This window comes from Aethalodelphis obliquidens, unplaced genomic scaffold (assembly GCF_003676395.1).
Source record: "Aethalodelphis obliquidens isolate GAN/ISIS:26980383/991018 unplaced genomic scaffold, ASM367639v1 scaffold6, whole genome shotgun sequence".
Taxonomy (NCBI): domain Eukaryota; kingdom Metazoa; phylum Chordata; class Mammalia; order Artiodactyla; family Delphinidae; genus Aethalodelphis; species Aethalodelphis obliquidens.
Window position 1 is genome coordinate 62,911,317 of NW_020837950.1, and position 23,993 is coordinate 62,935,309.

Consider the following 23,993-nt stretch of genomic DNA (forward strand, 5'->3'; position numbering starts at 1 on the left):
TGACTCACTCAGGCCAGGAGCAGGGAGGGATACGGAATGTGGGGTGAGCCTGTGGTGGTAGAGGCCCTTGTGACGTTGCAACAGCCTGAGGTGTGCCGTTTGTTTTCCCAGGGAGGTTGTCCCTGGATCACGGGATCCTGGCGGTGGCGGGCTGCACAGGCTTCTGGGAGGGGAGGTGTGGATAGTGACCTGTGCTTGCACACAGGATTCTTGGTGGCTGTAGTAGCAGCCTTAGCGTATCATGCCTGTCTCTGGTGTCTGCACTGATAGCCGCGGCTTGCACCCATCTCTGGAGCTCGTTTAGGCGGTGATCTGAAGCCCCTCTCCCCGCACACCTCGAAACAATGGTCTCTTGCCTCTTAGGCAGGTCCAGACTTTTTCCTGGACTCCCTCCCGGCTAGCTGTGATGCACTAGCCCCCTTCAGGCTGTGTTCACACAGCCAACCCCAGTCCTCTCCCTGGTATCTGACCTCTGAAGCCCGAGCCTCAGCTCCCAGCCTCCACCTGCCCCGACAGGTGAGCAGACAATCCTGTCAGGCTGGTCATTGCTGGTTGGCAGGGTTTCGCTGTGTGGAAATCTCTCCGCTTTGTCCTCTGCATCCCTGTTGCTGCGCTGTCCTCTGTGGCTCCGAAGCTTCCCCACTGCCTACTCCCCGTCTCCGCCACTGAGGGGGCTTCCTAGTGTGTGGAAACTTTTCCTCCTTCACAGCTCCCTCCCAGAGGTGCAGGTACTGTCCCTATTCTTTTGACTCTGTTTTTTCTTCTGTTTTTGCCCTACCCAGGTACGTTGGGAGTTTCCTGCTTTTTGGGAAGTCTGAGGTCTTCTGCCAGGTTCAGTAGGTGTTCTGTATGAGTTGTTCCACATGTAGATATATTTTTGATGTACTTGTGGGGAGGAAGGTGATCTCCATGCCTTACTCCTCCACCACCTTGAAGGTCCCTCCAAGAAATATAACTTTAATGTTCTAAGTATGTTCATACAATAAGTTGCTAAACTATGAAAAGGTAATTTTCTGGTGTGAAATTTGGGATTTCTCCTATGTTCATAACTCACCTCATGTAATTTTTGAATAGACTATTTTTTAAGAGCAGTTTAGGTTCACAGCAATTGAGGGGAAGTTAACAGACTTCTCCTACACTTCCTGCCCCCATACATACATTGCCTTCCCCATTATCAACATGCCACGATGGAGTGGTACATTTGTTAAAACTTATGTACCTACATCACACAATATTATCACCTAGAGGCGATAGTTTTCATTAGAGTTCACTCTTGGTATTGTACATTTTATGGGTTTGGATAAATTTATAATGATATATATCCACCATTATAGTATCATATAAAGTAGTTTCACTGTCCTTAAAATTTTCTATGCTTTGCCTACACTTATTCATCTCTCTCTCTCTCCTCCTTAAGCCCTTATAACTACTGATCTTTTAACTGTCTCCATAGTTTGCCTTTTCCAGAATGTCATATAGCTGGAATCATATACTATGTAACCTTTTCAGACTGGCTTCTTTAAATTAGTGATATGCATTTAAGTTTCCCCCATGTCTTTTCATGGCGACGTAGCTCATTTCTTTTAAGTGCTGAATAATATTCTATTGTTTGGATGTACCAGTTTGTTTATCCATCACCAGCTGAAGGACATCTTGGTTGCTTCCAAGTTTTGGCAATTATGACAAAGCCTGCTATAATATAAACATCCATGTGCACGTTTTTTGTGAACATAAGGTTTTCAACTCCTTTGGCTAAATACAGAGGAATGCAATTGTCGGATCCTATGGTAAGAGTGTATTTACTTTTGTAAGACAACAGCAAACTCCCTTCAAAAGTGGCTGTACCATTTTGCATTCCTACCAGCAATGAATGAGAGTTCCTATTGCTCTTTGTCAGCATATGGTGGTGTCAGTGTTCTGGATTTTGGCCATTGTAATAGGTATATCTGGCACTTATTTGGTGTAACGAGTGGTATCTCATTGTTGTTTTAATTTGCATTTTTACATAGGATTTGGAGTATCTTTTCATTTACTTATTTGTCATCTGTAAATCTTTGGTGAGGTGTCTGTTAAGGTCTTTGGCTCAATTTTTTAAATCCAGTTGTTTTCTTACTGTTGAGTTTTAAGGATTCTTTGTATATTTTGGGTAATAGTCCTTTATTAGATATGGTTTTTTTGGTAAATATTTTCTCCCAATATATGATTTCAATTTTCATTTTCTTTATAATTTTTTTTTTTTTTTTTTTTTTTGCGGTACGCGGACCTCTCACTGTTGTGGCCTCTCCCATTGCAGAGCACAGGCTCCGGATGCTCAGGCTCAGCGGCCATGGCTCATGGGCCCAGCCGCTCCGCGGCATGTGGGATCTTCCCGGACTGGGGCACGAACCTGTGTCCCTGCATCGGCAGGCGGACTCTCAACCACTGCGCCACCAGGGAAGCCCCAATTTTCATTTTCTTGATAGTGTCTTTCACAGAGCAGAAAAATTTAATTTTAATGAAGTCCAACTCACCAGTTGTTTCTTTCATGGATCATACCTTTGGTGTTGTATCTAAAAGCTCATTGCCAAACCCAAGATTATCTAGATTTTTCTCCTATGTTATCTTCTAGGAGTTTTATAGTTTTGCATTTTACATTTAGATCTGTGACCCATTTTGAATTAATTTTTATGTAAGTTCTCTATCCAGATTCATTCACGTGAATACCTAATTGTTCTAGCACCATTTGTTAAAAAAAGACTATCTTTGCTCCATTGTATTACCTCTGCTCCTTTGTCAAAGATCAGCTAACTGTATTCATGTGGGTCTATTTCTGGGTTCTGTTCCATTGATCTATTTGTCTGTTGTTTCACTGATATCATCCTGTCTTGGTTACTGTAGGTTTCAAGTAAGTCTTGAAGTGCAGTACAGTGTCAGTCCTCCGACTTTGTTCTTCTTCTTCAATGTTGTATTGACTATTCTAGGTCTTTTGCCTCTCCATTCAAACTTTAGAATCAGTTTGCTAATATCCACAAAATAACCTGGTGGGATTTCAATTGGAATTGCACTAAATCTATAGATCAAGTTGGGAAGAAAAGACATCTTGACAATATTGAGTCTTTTTATCCATGAACATGGGCTATCCTCATTTATTTAGTTCTTCTTTGCTGTTTTTCATCAGAGTTTTGTAGTTTTCCTCATATATATTTGGTTAGATTTACACCTAACTACTTAATTTTGGGGGTGCTAATGCAAATGACAATGTGTAAATGACACTGTGTTTTCAATTTCAAATTCCACTTGTTTATTGCTGGTATATAGGAAAGCAATTGACTTTTGTATATTAACCTTGTATCCTACAACCTTGTTATAATCACTTCTTTGTTCCAGGGTTTTTAGTTTTTTATTCTTTTGGACTTTTTACATAGATAATCATGTTATCTGAAAACAAATTCTTCTTTCCCAACCTGCATACCTTTTACTTCCTTTTTTTTTGGGGGGGGGGGGTCAAACTGCCTTAGCTAGTACTTCCAGTATGATCTTGAAAAGAGGTGGTGAGAGGGGACACCCTTGCCTTGTTCCTGATCTTAGTGGGAAAGCTTTCAGTTCCACAGCTGTAGATTTTTTATAGATATTCTTTACAAAACTGAGGAAGTTTCCCTTTGTTCCTAGTTTACTGAGAGATTTTTTTTATCATGAATGGGTGCTGTATTTTGTCAAATGCTTTTTCTGCATCTATGATATGATTCCCAAATGATTTTTAATGTAGATATTAATAATAAGGTTAGATCACACTTCTGGGTCTGGTGAGTAGCATATAAAGAAAGATATGTTATAAATGTGTTATGCATCTCTCTTTATCTAACCCACCATATAACTGCCAAACGACAATGGTTGAATATTTACTTAACCTGAGATAACAAAGTTAAAATGAGACAGAAAAGTAGAAACCTTTAAGGAGAAATACAAGAATTCTATCAGAAATACACTAAAAACTAAAGCAAACATTTAAAATTACTATTAAAAGCTTTTCAGATATTAATCACACCAATATTCCTACCTTTTGGACAAGAAATGACCAAATGGTACTAGAAATTTTTTCAAGAACTCATGGAGTGCTTCCAAAATCATATCCTCATAGTGTACCATAAAGAAAGTCTCAACAAATATTAAGAATCAATATCATATAGACCATGATCTGTGGTCTCTATTTAACCAGATTAGAAATTAGTAATAAAAAGGAGTCTAAATACCCATGTACTGGGGAATTTGAAGTTAGACTTCTAAAAAATTCATGGATCAAAAAAAAGATCATAATGAATGTTTCATTTTACATGTATAAATTTGGGCATTTATAACCAATCCTCTCCCTAATTTGCTATAGATTAGCAAAAAACCTCTGCTACTTGGCAGAAGTAAAACCTTGAGTATTTGAAGAGAAACATATGCTGCATATGAGATATGTGGCTTGAGACAAGACTCCCTCTGGCCTTTTCTTAAACCTATCCAAAAAATCTACACATTAACCTAAAATACAAGACTTTATCCTTCCTGCAAGCACAGCTTAGCTTTGGGTTAGCTAAAGTATGCTTAACTTCCCTCCCTGACTTCATGTTTAGTGCATAGGTGATAAAATTGGTAATGATGAATAGAAATAAATAGTCAACATTAGGTTATTATGCCTCAAACTGTAGTCTGAGTTTCCTGAGAAAATCTGCTTTTTAAAGTAGCTGAACATGTCTTTCTTCAAATATACCTCTAAATCCTTAATATTTCAAACACTTCAATTAGTACAGTTTTTTCACCAAACCAACATGACATCAGATAATATTTAATATCTTTAGAAAAATCCACTTAGCTATGAGTTACAAATGTTTTACTATAAATCCTAAGAAGCACGTTCTGTAATAATCTGAAATTATGTCTTCTTTTTACTCTAAAGTGAGTTTACATAGGTCTGGTTGTTACACAGCTAAGAGTTATTTTTAAAATCCCTGCAGGTCTTACCTAGTACACATTCCTAAATAGAAATAAATAATGTTCTTGTCCCTCCAGAGTTTATAATTTAGTAAATAATCCTAGACTGGGGTAAAACCCCTCTTCTTCAAAGTTGTAAATCTTTTGATAGTTAAATCAGTCCATGTAAGAGAACAAGCGAAATAGCAAGATGACAGAAGAGGAAGTAAAACTGAAAAACAACAAACAATTAGACATGACTAATTGGCCACACTGCATCCCATTAATTTTACTTAATGTTCCTATAGTGTTAGAACAAATGACATTAAACAACCAAAAAGTAACACTGTTCTTGTTCTAAAACTCTCAGGACCCACATACAATAACTAAGGTCTCATCATGTACACTGGTTTGTAGAATGTGGAAAAGATGTGATCATTCTTTCAGAGGTGCTTAAATATCAATAAGTCAATAAGGATTTATTGAAAACATACTGTGCAAAATAGTGTATTAGGCAATGGGGAAAATAAAGGAAAACATAAGACTCTTCTACCTTGAAGTGCTTACAATCTACTTGGGAAGATAAGATTTTCATGAAGAAAGACAGAGGGGGAGGGAGGGACTGAGAAGGAAGACAAGGAGACAGAGAAAGAGAGGCATAATACAATGTATAATATTTATGACAAGATATAATTCATTGCTAAATTTTGTAAGAAAGATTAAAAGTGATATGGAAATTCAGGAAAGATGAGAGTCTGTAAAGTTGAAAATATCTTCCCAATCTCTGGAAATACTTGTAGTTTTATGCCCCTGTGAACAAGGTTATTAAATTCCATTTCATCAGATCTTCAAGTTAAATTTATATATTTAATTCCACCTCTAGTCACACAAGCACTCTTTCCTCTCCCTTCTTTGCCTACTCATCCTTGAGTACTCATTTCTTTTGGAAAGACTGTCTTTCCTTTCCCACCATCATGTATACTTTTTCTTTCTTCCTGGTCTCTCAGATGAACTTCAGCATATGGTATCAGCTACAGATGGATGCTTCAACAGCACCCTGTGCATTCTTTGTCCCAAAAATGTAATCATAGTAAAACGTGATAAATGCCATCCATCTTTCCTACTAGACCATAAGTTCCAAGACTGCAGATAACACGTTTACCTTTGATTTTTATTCTTTTCCTAGCATCTATTACAGTTCCTGGCTTAATAGGTATCTTCTGAATAAATGAATATGCAATAATATGTATCCTGTAAAGAAGATGTGGCACATATATATAATGGAATATTACTCAGCCATAAAAAGGAACAAAATTGAGTTATTTGTAGTGAGGTGGATGGACCTAGAGACTGTCATACAGAGTGAAGTAAGTCAGAAAGAGAAAAATGAATACTGTATGCTAACACATATATATGGAATCTAAAAAAAAATAAATGGTGCTGAAGAACCGAGGGGTGGGACAGGAATAAAGAGGCAGACATAGAGAATGGACTTGACATGGGGAGGGGAAAGGGTAAGCTGGGACGAAGTGAGAGAGTGGCATGGACTTATATATACTACCACATGTAAAATAGATAGCTAGTGGGAAGCAGCCACATAGCACAGGGAGATCAGCTCGGTGCTTTGTGACCACCTAGAGGGGTGGGATAGGGAGGGTGGGAGGGAGACGCGAGAGGGAGGGGATATGGGGATATATGTATAGCTGATTCACTTTGTTATACAGCAGAAACTAACACAACATTGTAAAGCAATTAAACTCTAATAAAGATGTTAAAAAAAAAGTTTCCTGGCCTTTAAAGTAAACAATATTCAGAAGAAAATAGCAGTATAGTTTTCTAACATACCATTTGAAGGGCTGAAAGTTCTTCTGTTAGTCGAGAAATCTGTACATTATATTGTTTTCTTGTATTTGCAACCTGTAAATTAAGATATCTATGAATTATTTAGGTCTACAGTAAAAATAATTAACATCCAATAAAAACATTTAGAATAATAATTTTGATAAAAAATAAAACTATAACTTTTAGGGCATAAAGGATAAGCACACGATGTATTAAAGAGTCAAGAATTTATCATAACAGTGGAAGTAAGTGAACAGGATGATGTCTCCTAATGTGTTTGTCAAATTTTGGTCTTTATAACGGGTTCTCTTTCAATTAAAATTTACCATATTAGAAATGAAAACAGAAAATTTCAAAATAATTACTTATTAATCCCTTTATAAATAATAACTAAAGTCATTACAGGTTAACAAAAAATACACTTTTGTGAAAATATGTGTATTTCCCAAAAATTAAAAAAATTTTAGAAAAGTGTTATTAGTTTACATTTTTGCAAATTTCCTTAATGTCTATGGCTTAATAGAAGATAGCTAGACTCTCATATCTATTTCCATGTTCAAGCTGTTGTGTTGTTGCATACCATCAACTTCTGGAAGACAACCCTGCAAAGTCATGAGAGAATGACTGTGAAAAAAGCAAACTGTTTTACTCTAATTATGAAAGTAGGTATGATTTTGCAGACCACCTGAACAATACTTTGAGATCTGCTACCACAGAGCAAGTCAGGAGAAAAACTGAAATATACACTAAAAATGTAATTAATAACTTTTAAGGCACTTTTGTTTTATAAACAGAAGAATATTTTTATAGTACACATCATATTTCAGTGTCACATTACTTTATAAGAAAAACCCTTATTTTAATTAGCAGTTAAATATCTTCAGAAATAGCAGAATTTATGTGTACAGAGTAATTTCAAGAATTAGTCACATCTCCTCAGGGTGGCTCCTAAGACAATATTTTTTTCTAATATCTACTCATGTTTTAATAAATTTATTTATTTATCTTTGGCTGTGTTGGGTCTTTGTTGCTGTGCGTGGGCTTTCTCTAGTTGTGGTGAGCGGGGGCTACTCTTCGTTGCAGTGTGCGGTCTTCTCATTGTGGTGGCTTCTCTTGTTGCGGAGCACATGCTCTTGGCGTGTGGGCTTCAGTAGTTGTAGCTCGCGGGCTCTAGAGCTCACGCTCAGTAGTTGTGGCACACGACTTAGTTGCTCTGTGGCATGTGGGATCTTCCCGGACCAAGGCTCGAACCCGTGTCCCCAGCATTGGCAGGCAGATTCTTAACCACTGCGCCACCAGGGAAGTCCCTACTCATGTTTTTAAAAAGACCATGAAGAATATTGATCCTGATGATATATCATCAGTACACATTTATGACCCAAAGGTTTTTGGAAATTTTATAGCATCTTATAAAATGGATTATTTCTCAAACATGATGTAAACCTTCTGTAGAACATTTACAACACTGCTATATACTGTAGTTAATCAAACTAGAGTTATCTTTTGGAAGGCCTGCCGAACATATTATATGTGGGTCCATTTCCGTTCCATTTTAGGTTATAATTTGATGTAGCTTTTCCTATGAAAAATTATATTAAAAATCAACCCACCCTATTTACAGGTCAGTGACAATCACAGTTAGCATTTATTGAGATTTAATGTGTTATGAACTGTCCAGAGTGCTTTACGTGTCATTATCTCATTAATTCTCACAACAACATGATGAAGTAGTTATTATCCCCATTATAGATAAGGAATATTCAAGCTGAAACTAAGTCATGAAGGTTCTTAGAATAAAATAATTTTGGTTCTTATAAGCCCAATCATGTCTGTCTGTCTCTCACATAGTTTTTTAAAAGTGTTCTTTTAGTATCTAGAAATGATGCAGGTAACATGAGGGTTTATGATCATAATAGTATATATATTTTGAAATCACCTATGTTAATAATTTCATAGATAGTCTTTATGAATATGCAGGAAAGCATATTAATGTAAATATTACAGTAAAAATGAAAACAGGAATTTCTACTTTTGCTAATCCATCTATCTGACAAAATATCAAATTAAAAATTACAACCAAGGCTTTTTGAAGAAGTGGCTGGCTGATTCTAGGTCTGAGGCAAGGAAAGTACAAGATGAGAAATATCATTTATCCAGGAAAACTAGAGAGACAAATTGAGAATAAAAATGAAGACTGATGGCAATGAATCATGAAATAAAAAAATAAAAACGAATCCATCATAACAAACAAAGGGGGCAGGACTCTAGCCCTAACCAAAAAATAACAACTAATAAATGTATAGAAAGATTGACAGAAATAGAATTTCTAATTACCCAATATATTTATTTATTTTAGACAAGGATTATCAATGGATGACAAAACCACTGGATGAAAGATTTTGGTGGAAAAGGATAGCTGCATGGTCTTCAAGTATCTTCCCCAATTATTCATAAAGTATAAAACGGAAAGATCTGGTCTTAACACTTTAATCATGTGGTCAAGCTTAGCATCACCAATGTACAACTGACATTACAGCTTCCTGATGTGATGAAGTGGGATGTAGGTATACACATCACTCTGCCAGAAATGACCTGAATCTAATCAAAACGAAACAGTCACATGAATCCAAATGTGGAATATTCTGAAGGATTCTACAAAGGATTCTTTGTCATATACAAAGGAAGGCAGGGGACTGGGTTAAATTGAGGGAGACTACAGAGACGTGGTAGTCAAATACAATGATGCATAAACATGGATTGGATCCTAAATTTTAAAGACCAAACAGCTATAAACAATATTTTAGGGAAATTCGAGTGTGAATTGAAGTAATGTTGATTTTTTTTAAGACATGGTAATTGTGGTGTGGTTGTGTAGCAAAATGTCCTTTTTCTGGGGAAGCAGATGACAAGATGAAGTGTCATGAGGCCTGCAGTCTATGTCTGAATGTTTGGCACAAGGGAAGAGTGTGTATGTAACATAAAGAGAGATGGAATGGGTGTAGCAAGACACTAAGAGTTTTCTGGGTGAGAGGTAAATAAGTGTTCATTATACGGCTCTTTCCTTTCTATGGGTTTGAAAATTTCTAAAAATAAAAAAAATACAAAATTCACGAGAAACAATTTCTCATAGTGATTGAGAGTAGAGCTCATCTGCAACCCAGTTCTGCTACTTCCTAGAGGTGGAACCCTAAGCGAGTTAGTTAACTACTCTGTTTTTCAGTTTTTTCATCTTTAAAATGGGTTTTTGTGGTTTCTTCCTCCTAAACTCACTTTACACTTTTTAACTTTACCACACCACTTATGAATTAATTCATATCCATACCAGAGGAAAAGGCAAATAAATGTATGTCTTCCCTCTCTCTTTATATGAAAGCAAACTTATATTTCCAAGACAGTTTTAACTTTCATAAGGCTTGCAATTCAAACTAAGAAACAACTCATTGCTTTAACACAGAAAAATAAGATTTAGTCTTGATAATGGAATTGCAAACAACAACACAATTCACAAATCATATAGGTATCTGCATGATGCAACTGAAACAACGCTAGGCTCAGTATAGCAAGGAGAAGGTTTGAGTCTAAGTTCTGGCTTTAATTAGTGTACAATTTTGAGCTAGCCAATAACCTCTCATGGGTTTCAGCTTCATTACAAATAAAATAAGAGGTTAAAGCAGATTTCTCTTGTACTCCAGTCCTAAGACACTCTAAGATACTGCAAATAACAGTGGGTTTTCTTCTCTTGCTTCTTGTATGTTCTAAGTTTCTTTTTGACCCTTCTTCCTAGCCTAAATCTCTCTCCTTCCCACTTGCCCTACCCCCTACCTCTACCTCACCCTGGCACCAATGTTAGGGGCTACTATCATGAGATGATTTTTATATGAAATTTAGCACAATTGATACAATCAGCTGACAAATAATTACCTAGGTCCACAAGGCAAAAACTCAGGTAGTATCTACTCTTAAGCTGTTGAAATTCTGTAAAATTTTGAATTTTAAATATAATTAAAACCCCCTTACTTCCTTCCTGGTTCTTATGGCAGCATCTTGCACAAGCCGAGAAACGGTTTCTTTCATTTTCTCTATATCTTCTTCTTTTTGCTTCTCCTCAAGCAGAGCCTTCAGAAAATAATAATTTGATGTTATTATAGGTCACATCGTTATTAATAGAGATTATGTAATAAATGGGTAAAAACCTATCCACTAATCACTTTCTTGAAAGCATACCTCTTATGCGAAACTTCTGAGACATCTCCACTTTGAGATCTTGCCTAAGTTATGAATGATATTTATTTTCCTTAACCTCCTCACTGACCTTGTCCTAACTAAAAATTTATTCTTTTCCTCTGATATTTGTTTTAGCCAGTAACATCACTCTTCTAATCTCTACGGCTGGGAATTTAGGATTATTTTTTAATTTTCTTTCTCCTTTATTCCCTATGTAAAACAAATAATCAAATCTAAATATTATATTCTTGGAAAAATCTCTTAGATTTCCCTTTCTTTCCATTATTTGGTTTTATTCAAATTATGTCCCTTGTCACCTCATACCTCCATCACTGTAGGCACCACCTACTTCCTCTCCATGAAATTTCTAACCAACCAATCATTTTCATCTCACCTAAAAAATACTCTTATAAGCCTAGTTCTGTTGTCAGTCACATCCCATTTCTTTGCTTCCCTGTGGAGCAAAACTCCTCTAAAGTCTGCACTTGCACATTTCCAAAACTTTGTTATGTTCACTCTAATCAGGCTTTCACTGTCCATGATCTCTATACTGCTAACCCATGAGAGTCAATTTTGCATAATTATCTTATTGATCTGTCAAACAGCACTTGAGATAATGGATTACTTTCTTTTCTTTGTTTTACTTTCTATACTTGGCTTTTAGCACACCCTAGTATTGGTTTTCCTCTTAACTCACTGATTATTCCTTTTGAGTCTGCAATGCTGTTTCTTCCTCTTCTCCTGAACCTCTCTATTATTGAACTACCCAAGTCTTAGTCCTTGGTCCTTTTCTCTATCCACATCCACCCCTTGGTGGTCTAATCCAACCTCGCAGTTTTAAATGCCATTTATATGCTGAAAAGTCCCAAGTTTACATGTCTAGTTCAAATATCTTCCTGAGCCTGGAACTCCTCCAATTTTAGGTTTGAATGAATCTTTTTTTTCTTTTTTTTTATAAATATCATTACAGAGTAAGCAGCTCTGTGTTCTGATCCCACTGTCTTGCAAAGATACCATACACATTCCTATCTCTGTTTTTGTTGTTTAATAAACTTCCTCCTACTTAAATAGGTAAGCTAGGGAGAAGTAATAGCTGTTTTGATATAACAATCTTGTCATGGAGAATGGGACAATGGGGAAAAGGGAAGTTTCATAAGAAACTATGGTAAGGTTGTGCTTCATACCTGTTTGTATGATTGGTTAAGAGAACTTCTTGGAACAAGCAACTGAAGGTGGGAACCCTCTGGTAATTAAGCAGTAAGTCAAGAGGGAACTTAATACTGTAGCCATAAACAGGCAATTTACGGTTCAAGCCCAATTTGTGGATTTGAGACTTGGATGAAAAGATTTAAGGGACAGGGATGAGTATTATTACTACTACCTTCTCTGTCCATTGTGCTCCACAGAAAATATTCATTTTTATGACCTGATGTTAAGAATGCTCATAGGCTTCGGAGAAGAGAGAGACACAATTCTGCCCTGTTCTTAATTTTTCTAGTTAACTTAGGCGTTTAGAGGAATTCCCAAGCATATTATGTATTCTGTTCCTTTCATCCATTCTAAAAGATCACAGAAGGGAATAGTATCTGAAAGGTATAAAAAGCACCTTAGCATTCCCCACAGCTTAGATTTGGATAATTGTTTCTTTTTTATTTCTTAGTAGCTTCTTACCATGCAACTTATAGCTTGTTTTGTTTTTAATAGTTCTCTTGGAAAACCATCTATCATATAAGAAAGAAAACATAAATAAAACAAAGTATTTCCTTTGTAATCCCCATATGTCCCAGTGGAGTACTATGCATACACTATGAATTCAATAAATATTGATTAAATGAAATAATAATTTAATGATTGCTTCGTAAGGGAGCCAGCAACATTAAAAACATCACTAATCATTAGAGAAATGCAAATCAAAACTACAAGGAGGTGTCACCTCACACCAGTCAGAATGGCCATCATCAAAAAATCTACAAACAATAAATGCTGGAGAGGGTGTGGAGAAAAGGGAACCCTCTTGCACTGCTGGTGGGAATGTGAATTGGTACAGCCACTATGGAGAACAGTATGGAGGTTCCTTAAAAAACTGCAAATAGAACTACCATACGACCCAGCAATCCCCCTACTGGGCATATACCCTGAGAAAACCATAATTCAAAAAGAGTCATGTACCAAAATGTTCATTGCAGCTCTATTTACAATAGCCAGGAGATGGAAACAACCTAAGTGTCCATCATCAGATGAATGGATAAAGAAGATGTGGCACATATATACAATGGAATATTACTGAGCCATAAAAAGAAACGAAATTGAGCTATTTGTAATGAGGTGGATTGACCTAGAGTCTGTCATACAGAGTGATGTAAGTCAGAAAGAGAAAGACAAATACTGTATGCTAACACATATACATGGAACTTAAGAAAAAAAAATGTCCTGAAGAACCTAGGGGTAAGAGAGGAATAAAGACACAAACCTACTAGAGAATGGACTTGAGGATATGGAGGGGGAAGGGTAAGCTGTGACAAAGTGAGAGAGTGGCACGGACATACATACACTACCAAACGTAAAATTGACAGGTAGTGGGAAGCAGCCGCATAGCACAGGGATATCAGCTCGGTGCTTTGTGACCACCTAGAGGAGTGGGATAGGGAGGGTGGGAGACGCAAGAGGGAAGGGATATGGGAACATATGTATATGTATAACTGATTCACTTTGTTATAAAGCAGAAAGTAACACACCATTGTAAAGCAATTATACTCCAATAAAGATGTAAAAAAAAAAAGCAAACCTATTTTGTGACTTCTATAAACTAAATACCATTAGATGAAAGTGGTAAAAGATGTGATATGTGGTAGCATAGTAATCACAATTATTAGAGGGTTAAAAAAAAAGGAGCAGTGACATGAAGGCTCGGGTTAATAAATCTTTATAGTTAATTTAATTCCTGTCAATTAAGCTTCTGCTCTATTAGAGTAATTGTGTAAGTAATGAAGGCGAAATGAAGATTAATAAGATTCACCTGATTCAAGTGACTAAAATACAGAGTATACATACTGCGGTAAGTACTTTAACAGATTTTTTTTTTAAAAGTATAAGACTACAGGGGATGAAGATTAGTTACACAAGGACTGGCGACATAAAAAACATCTAATGAAAGTTTTAGGAGACAGTTGACATTTTATCATATTTTATGATGTTAAGTCTTAACATCAAGAATGTATCAATAGTATGCCTATTAATGGTGAGCAATTTCATTTTTATGCATTAATTCTGTAGTTACTGAGTCCCTTACTATCAGGTCATATGGGGGAATGTTCAGTATTTCATTATTTTATTTATTATCTATTTATTATTATTTATAAACATGGTTACTAGTTTTCTTACCCGATTTTTTTGAAGGTTAGCTTCTTCCAGGAGTTGCATGCTATTTCTGGCTCTTACAATAGCTTCGTATTTCTCATTTTCTAATTCATAGCACTTTGCTTGTAAGTCTCTGGTCTGTTTTTCCAAATGTATTTTTTCTGCTCTTAATTGGGTAGCTTCTTGGATTGTCACACATAACCTAAAAATTAATAGTAACGTTGAGAAAGTTAAATATTTCTAAAAAGGAGGGAGACAGGAGATTTACAGAGTATCTATTACAGGACAGGCATTATTACAGTTACTTTCACATGTATCTTCTCATTTGATTCACACAAAAGTTCTGTAAAGTAGGTTTCATTATTTCCATTTAAAAGAATAACAAACAGACCCAGAGAGCTTAAACATTTTAAACATTTAATTAAGGTCATATGAATAATGAGCAGTGGGGCTTAGACTGAGCCTAGATATTATGACTCTGATTATGTTACATTTTCTACACTTTCCTACTTATGTTAACTCATACTGTCTTATACAGTTACATGACAGTGTTATAAAGCAAACGCTTAAAGAATAAGCTGTTCTTTCTATTTATATGGTCTTTTTGTCTTTTAGTTTTTTACTTGGTTCCCCTTTACTACTCTCTACCCAGGTAACCCATGTTAACTTACTAATGTATATCTTTGAATATTTTTCTCCATGTTCACAAAATCATATGATTCTTATATACACACACATATACACATAAATATATATACACAGTATATACACATCAATCCACAGGTTTTTAAACACAATTTTTCGTGTTATAAAAATTAAGATCGTAGTATATACCCTTTTCTGCACTTGCTTTTTTTATTCAATAACACCTTGTAAAAATCCCTTCAAGAAATACATCCAGAAGCTCTTTCCTTTCCTAGTCTGACGGATGCAACTTCTCCTCACTGTTAATTTGTATTTACTGTTAATTTGTATCTCCCTAATTACTGGAGAGTTCAGGCATATTTTAAAAGTTTGCTAGCTATGTGAATTGTCTTTCAATTTCCTCCTCATATCCTTTGCCTACTTTTTCCTGATGGCTTATTAATTTTGCTTGTCCCTTTATAAGAACTTTTTGAATATTAAGATATTTAACCCTCAGTCTGTTCTGTATGCTGCAAATATCTTTTCCCAAATCTACTTTTTTGTTGTGGCCTATTGACTCTATTTAGGAAATCTTTATTACACTAAAAATGCTCACTTGAATACAGCTAAATTTGACTATTTTTTTCAACATCTGGGATTTCAGTTTTTATAAAGATGATCTCGTTTATCCATAGATGGTTAATGTAAGCTCCTAGATTTCCTCAAAAAAATGTTATGACTTTAATATTTTTACCTGTAAATCTTTAATCAATCTGGAATTTACTTCTGAATGTGCTATAAGACAGGAGTCCAATTTAACTTTCTTCCAGATTGATAGCCAGTTGTATGAGTACCATTAGTAACTGATGAATTGAAATAAACCCTTATATCTAAAATGTGAAAATATCATGATTTACTTATCAATTGTCATGATTCACTGATCTATTTGTCTAGTCTAGGCCCAAGTCATATTAACTTGATTATAGTGGCTTTACAATATGTTCTGATATGTTCTGGTAAGACAGTTCTTCCCTTGCATTACATATGTTTCTTTGGTTTTTTTCAGGCATTTCTTTTCTAAGTGGTGGCATGAGAAGCCATAATGAACGTAACTGTATTTTCATTGTCACCCTTGCATTTCCCAGCTTTTCCATCACACATTTAGCTGTCCTATTATTTGCCATATTTAGGTTTATTAATGTTGTACCTCTTTCAAAATGGTGATTTATTTTTTCATTATATAAGGTCCCTCTTTATTCTATTTTCTGTTTTTCCCATTAAACCCTACCTTATGTAATATTAATATTGTCATTCCTGCTTTCCTTTTGTTTACAGTTGTTAATATTCTCCACTAACACCTTTATTTTAAATTGAAAACAAATCTTCATCTTTCCTTTCTTGATACCTTTGTTCTAGTTCATTTACTCTTTAAGGTATTTTCTAAAATAACACATTACTAGGCTTTAATCAAAATCTGCAGGTCTCTGCTTTTTAATGGAATACAGTCCTCTCATACTGTAATGATTTACATACATGACATGCTTCACTCCATGTTACTTTGGTTAAAGCACTGTGGTAGAAGATGAAGCAATCTCTACCTCTCCCACAGAGGTACAGAACATCTGGCACTTTACTAGCACAGTTCACCCATTCATTTCACCATGGCCTCTTGGGGGCCAGGCAGAGGAGGTGGACTCATGAAGGGTTTATGCCATCTTCATCTCCCAAGAGTCCATGTGTCTCAACAGGGCAAGCTTTGTTTAGGACTCTGTGAATTCCAATCTTCAGTCAAGGCACTCTGACACTCACCTCCAGGCTTCACACCCACACATGTCAGAAAAAGCCTTGCAACTAAAGGATTTACATGTATTTAACAGTCCATCAGCCACAGCAACCATGTGGCTCTGAAAAGTCACGCTGGTGTTAGGGGTGGAGTTATAGGAAAGTAGATTCAGATCATCAGCTTCATAATTTAAAGGTTTCCATAATTTTATAACATAAAAGACATATTACACCTGTTATTATTCTCATAAAGCACTTCTATATCCTCTACAGCCAAATCTTATATGAATCCTTTCTTTCAACTTACTAAAATTGGGCCAAATTCCCGCTCTATAATAATAGTAACAACAATGATAATAACAAACACCTGTAAGAACATTCTTTGTGCTAGGTACTTTACATATGTTAAAGAAAACATAATCTTCAATATCTTCAATGATGCTATGAAATAGGTTATAGCATTAGCCTATGAGGTAGGATATGAGATTATATCATATAAATTATGAGGTAGGTTAAATCATTATATTTATTTTATAGATAGAGAAACGGAAGAACAAAAAGGGTAAGCAATGTGCCCAAGGTTATTGATCTAGTTACTGGTGAAACTGGAGTTTGAACTCAGTCAGTTTGGGTCCAGAGTCAGTGTTCTTAACAAATATGCTATACTGCCAAATAGAAACTTCCACCTAAGGATGTCCACTCTCACCACTATTATTCAATGCAGTCTTGGAACTCCTAGCCACGGCAATCAGAGAAGGAAAAGAAATAAAAGGAATCCAAATTGGAAAAGAAGAATTAAAAATGTCACTGTTTGCAGATGACATGATACTATAGATAGAAAATCCTAAAGATGCCACCAGAAAACAACTAGAGCTAATAGATGAATTTGGTGAAGTTGCAGGAGACAAAATTAATGCACAGAAATCTCTTGCATTCCTATACACTAATGAATAAAAATCTGAAAGAGAAATTAAGGAAACAGTCCCATTTACCATTGCAACAACAAAAAAAATAAAATACCTAGGAATAAACCTATCTAAGGAGGTAAAAGACATTTACTCAGAAAACTATAGGATACTGATGAAAGAAAGCAAAGATGACATAAACAGATGGAGAGATATACCATGTTCTTGGATTGGAAGAATCAACAGTGTGAAAATGACTATACCACCCAAAGCAATCTACAGATTCAATGCAATCCCTATCAAATTACCAACAGCATTTTTCACTGAACTAGAACAAAAAATTTTACAATTTGTATGGAAACACAAAAGACCCCAAATAGCCAAAGCAAACTTGAAAAAGAAAAACAGAGCTGGAGGAATCAGGCTCCCTGACTTCAGGCTATACTGAAGCCTGAAGCTACACAAAGCTATACAAAGCTACAGTACTCAAAACAGTATGGTACTGGCACAAAAACAGAAATATAGATCAATGGAACAGGATAGAAAGCCCAGAGATAAACCCACGCACCTATGGTCGCCCAATCTATGACAAAGGAGGCAAGAATATACAATGGAGAAAAGACAGCCTCTTCAATAAGCGGTGCTGGGAAACTGGACAGTCACATGTAAAAGAATAAAACTAGAACACTCCCTAACACCACACACAAAAATAAACTCAAAATGAAATAAAGACCTAAATGTAAGACCAGACACTATAAAACGCTCACAGGAAAACAGGGAAGAACATTCTTTGACATAAATCACAGCAAGATCTTTTTTCACCTACCTCCTAGAGTAATGAAAATAAAAACAAAAATAAACAAATGGGACCTAATGAAACTTAAAAGCTTTTGCACAGCAAAGAAAAGCATAAACGAGATGAAAAGACAACCCTCAGAATGGGAGACAATATTTGCAAATGAAGCAGCTGACAAGGGATTAATCTCCAAAACATACAAATAACTCATGCAGCTCAATATCAAAAAAACAAACAACCCAATCAAAAAATGGGCAGAAGACCTAAACAGACATTTCTCCAAAGAAGACATACAGGTAGCCAAGAGGCACATGAAAAAATGCTCAACATCACTAATTATTAGAGAAATGCAGATCAAAACTACAATGAGGTATCACCTCACACCAGTCAGAATGGCCATCATCAAAAAATCTACATACAATACAGGCTGGAGAGGGAGTGGAGAAAAGGGAAGGAACCCTCTTGCACTGTTGGTGGGAATGTAAATTAATACAACCACTGTGGAAAACAGTATGGAGGTTCCTTAAAAAACCAAAACTAGAACTACCATATGACCCAGCAGTCCCACTACTGGGCATATACCCTGAGAAAACCATAATTCAAAAAGGCACATGCACCCCAATGTTCACTGCAACACTATTTACAAAAGCCAGGTCATGGAAACAACCTAAATGTCCATCGATGGATGAATGGATAAAGAAGATGTGGTACATATATATACAATGGAATATTAGTCATAAAAAGGAACAAAACTGGGTCATTTGGAGAGATGTGGATGGACCTAGAGTCTGTCATACAGAGTGAATTAAGTAAGAAAGAGAAAACACAAATATCGTATATTAACTCCTACATGTGGAATCTAGAAAATGGTACAGATGAACCTATTTGCAGGGCAGGAATAGAGATGCAGATGTAGAGAATGGACGTGTGGATATGGTGGGGGGAAGGGGGGGGATGGATGAACTGGGAGATTGGGATTGACATATATACACTACTATGTGTAAAACAGATAACTAGTGGGAACCTGCTGTATGGTGCAGGGAGCTCAGCTTGGTGCTCTGTGGTGACCTAGATGGGTGGGATTGGGGATGGGGTGGGAGGGAGGTCCAAGAGAGAGGGAATATATGTATACATATAGCTAATTCGTATAGCAGAAACTAACACAACATTGTAAAGCAACTATACCCCAATGAGGGAAAAAAAAAGAAACTTCCACCTAAATTACGATTCAGATCTATGTATCTATCTATAACTACCTAGCAAGGCGCTGTCATTTCAAGTTAAGTTGGTGGTGAGAAAACATAACAAAACCCAGGGTACTGAAGGCAAGTTTGCGTATTGAACATTATCACCTGCCAGACTCTTTCTTCAGGTTTTGGAATACACTCAGGCTTGTGCACTTCCATTCCCAGCCCACGTCAAAAGACTGATGGATCCTACTCTGGAGAAATTGGCTCAAGAAAGAGCACCCTCAGATTCTGATATCTGGGGACTGCCCAAGGAAAAAGCCAGCTCACTGCCTAAACATAATATAGTTAGTCTGCCAGACTATAAGCCCACCTATACATACCTACCTACCTATCTACTTTTTGGTATCTTACTTTTTAAAAAAATTGAGATATAATTGACATACAACATTACAGTCAATCCCCATATCTGTGGTTTCCACATTACAGGATTCAATCAACTAGAATGAAAATATTAAAAAAAAAATTTCTGAAAAGTAAAACTTTAATTTGCTGTGCACCGGCAACTATTTACATAGCATTTATATTGTATTAGTAAGTAATCTAGACATGATTTAAAGTATACAGGAGGAGGGGCTTCCCTGGAGGCGCAGTGGTTGAGAGTCCGCCTGCCGATGCAGGGGACACAGGTTCGTGCCCCGGTCTGGGAAGATCCCACATGTCGTGGAGCGGCTGGGCCCGTGAGCCATGGCCGCTGAGTCTGCGTGTCCGGAGCCTGTGCTCCACAATGGGAGAGGCCACAACAGTGAGAGGCCAGCCTACCGCCAAAAAAAAAAAAATGTATACAGGAGGATGTGCATAGGTTATATACAAACACTGTATCATTTTATATAAGGGACTTGAACATCCATGGATTTTGGTATCCACAGGGGTCTTGGATCCAAAACCCAGTGGATACTGAGGGAAAACTGTTTATTAGTTTCAGGTGTAAACATAATAATTCAGTATTTGCATATATTTTGAAATAATCACCGCAATAAGTCAAGTTGATATCACCACATATATACAATTACAATATTTTTTCTTGTGATGAGAACTTTTAAGATCTACTCTCTTAGCAACTTTCAAATATATAATACTGTATTATTAACTATAGTCACCATGCTGTATATTACATCCCCGTGATTCATTTCTTTTTTAACTGGAAGTGTGCACCTTTTGACCACCTTCATCTATTTCACCCACCCCTCCCCACTCCCTGCCTCTGGCAACCATCAATCTGTTCTCTGTATCTGTGAATTTGATTTTTAAAAACATGGAACGTTTCATGGATTTGAGTGTGGGTCATGCTAATTTTCTTTGTATATTCCAGTTTTTAGTATATGTGCTGGTGAAACAGGCACTTTGGTGTCTTATTTTTAAATATCAATGGATAGAAAGGATCATCAAGCCTTTGGAAGGAAGACAGGCACAAAGAACAAGGAATGTTAGAGAAATCAGAGACAATGCAGATGGCAGAATAAAACCTTAAAAATATTTTAATATATTTTACTAAGAGATGATATAATATTTATACTAAGATACTATAGAAAAAGAAACATTCGGAGGATAAGAAATGGCTCTTTAAAAAATTTATGATAGCTAAAATAAAATATTCAACAAACGGTTAGTTAGAAGAAAATTTAAAGGAACCCCCAAGAAAGGAGAAAATAAATGAAGAAATGGAAAATGGGAGAGAAAAAACAGGAAAATTAGGGAATCAATCCATTAGATCCAATATCCAGCTAATATTATGTTAAAAGAAAAAATGAAAAAAGAGAAAAAAATTATTCAACAGAAAATCCCGAAAATATTGCCAGAAGTGAAGAACATGAATTTCTATATTGAAATGTCCCCAGTAAAATGAGTGAAGACGAATTCTTACTAAATGTGCACATCTGCAATTGTAGAATATTAACTGTGGAGGTCGTGGGTGGATGATCCCGCAAGTCTCTGGGATGGGGTCCACGGGGGTGGGGTAACAGGTCAAACACACAAAGCAGGAATTTCGAATGACACAGGAATTTTTTTTTCTGCAGCTGGAAGCTAGATAATATGAGGAAAATGTCAACATTTTAAGGAAAAATGATTTAAAACCTAGGATTTCCAACCTAGGATTCATTACTCACCCAAACTATCACCTTTAAAGGTAGAATAAAGATATTTCTAAACAATGTCTAAAAAAATGTACCTTCCATGTGTACTCAGGAAGCTGAGGGAGAATGGTATCCCTTAAAATGGGAGCGGGGGAGGTGGAGACAACAAATCACAACAAGGAAAGAACAATGGTTCGAATTCTTAGTCTTATTGGCATATTCTTACTTTGAAAGAAACACCAAATTACAAAAATATGAAGAGGTAGTTTAAAGCAATTCTATTCATTTCACTCCGACCTTATTCAACAGAGAATATACAAATCAGTAGTCTTTCCCAGAGAACTGGCGTTCCCTGGAGATAATTCCCAGTACCCGTGAATCATCTAAAAAGCAGGGAGGCAGAGGCCTTTTTTTGGAAGATGGGAGAAAATGATTTATGCTTCCTAGGTGTTTGTGGCATTTGAAAGGATCACAAATAATAATTTTATAAATAATAAATATAATTTTAATAACTCAAATAGTAAGTATTTATGGAGGCCAAAGTGTCTTTGAGTTTATGCAACAAAGATGACCATTAAAAACATAGTTTTTCCATAGCTGGTAGTTCCATTAAACAGGATATATTCACACTTAAAACACTGGCTGAACATTGCTTATAGACACATATCAACTACACTAATAGTTCTGCTTTCTCTTATATAAAAATACAAGAGTTTTTTTAACTTTAAAATATAACTTTTTTTAATCATAATAGAAACAACATTAATTTAATAGCTCCAAAAGACAGCCAACGTAAAAATTTTCTTCTCAAAGGCAGCTAGCTGAATACTGAACTTTAAAAAATATCCTTAGATTTTCTTACGTATGCAGTAATCTCTTTTTAGGAAGCTTTCAGTTAGGTTATAACTTTATATTAAAAGCAGAAGAAAAAACAACAAAAATCTCAGAGTCTTCAGTACTAAAAAGACAAAGCATCTATGAACAACTTGATTCCTTATGAAATACTATCAGAATCAAAGGAACTGAAATTTACATATTCAGATTTCACTACTTCAAGTCTCTAGCATTTATTTTCATAGCACATAATGCTACTAAAATAACAAACGAAAAAACTACAACCACAGACTTTTCTCTAAGGTTAACAAAAAAGTTCAAGAAAGCAGTCAAATATTCAACTGTTGAAAAGTTTAGAAAAATGCAAAACAAAACCCCAAAAACCCTAGCACTTAAAAATTAGAACATCTTCCATCAGAATCTCAAGTTAGCAGTTAAAATCAATTAGTTCTGAACCCACTATGAGCAAAGAAATTAGTTTTATTAGCATTTTTGAGAACAAGAAACAGAAGCTCAAAGACACTAATTTTTTTCTGAACAAACAGTATTAGCCATGGATCTGTGACTAGAACTGAGATCTCAATTTTTGATGTCCTCAGATCAGTAGACTATTTCTGAGTGTAACAGATTCCAATCATACAGAGTAGATTTTTCAGCTATAAACCATAATATGATTTTATGTGCTGTAGTCACTGTATCTTTAATAGATTACAAATGACAATTTTCAAGTTCCTTAAGGGAATATCAAACAAGGACTAGAAAACAACAACAAAAGATTCTAGAATGAACATCTGCATTAAGACAGCAATTAAAGACAAAGTTACAGAATATATTTAAAAAGTAGCTCAGACCTTCAAAGGTAACTGAAAATTTTTGTTCCATAAGACTCCAGGAAAAACATCTATAATGATTTCTCAAGTATTTCTCAGTAAGAAATGATTTTTCTATATAATTTTTACCTAACTTCGCTATTTTTTTTTTCTGCTTTAAGATGAAAAGAACATTTCTGATTTTGGGATTAACTAAACTTGACTATTACTGTTTTTGAGAAAAGGCAAAGACAAAAATGATATTTCAATATATGTTCAAAACACATGTTCAATCTTTTGAATATGATTTTTTAATAAACAATGTCCAGCAAACCAGATTTTAAACCTATGATTATAGTTTGTTTAGCATTTATAAAATATATATTCTAGACGATATCATAAATCATAAACAAACTCTAATGTGGAATAACTTTTGAAGCTTATAGACAAAGCTAGATGTATTTAGCAGTTTACCTTGTTTCTGATTGTTTTATACTAGATTGTAATTGCTGTAAGCGCCTATCTGATGCTTCCTCTCTTCCTTGGGCAGACACCATATCCTCCTC

The 23,993-nt window shown here is 35.6% G+C and overlaps 1 protein-coding gene across 7 annotated transcripts in view; it reads right to left on the bottom strand.

The window, feature by feature from the left end:
• Positions 1-23,993, bottom strand: part of SCLT1 (sodium channel and clathrin linker 1) — a 259,944-nt gene that overhangs the window by 101,204 nt on the left and 134,747 nt on the right. For all 7 annotated transcript variants that reach the window (XR_003432283.1, XR_003432284.1, XM_027103710.1 and 4 more), the window contains 4 exons: positions 23,902-23,993; positions 14,380-14,557; positions 10,792-10,890; positions 6,778-6,849 (listed from right to left, as the gene is read on the bottom strand). Coding sequence is in view for 5 of the 7 variants with exons in the window: in XM_027103710.1 (XP_026959511.1) it covers positions 6,778-6,849; positions 10,792-10,890; positions 14,380-14,557; positions 23,902-23,993 (441 nt within the window). In the remaining 2 variants the exon portion in view is untranslated. The remainder of the gene's footprint in view (positions 1-6,777; positions 6,850-10,791; positions 10,891-14,379; positions 14,558-23,901) is intronic.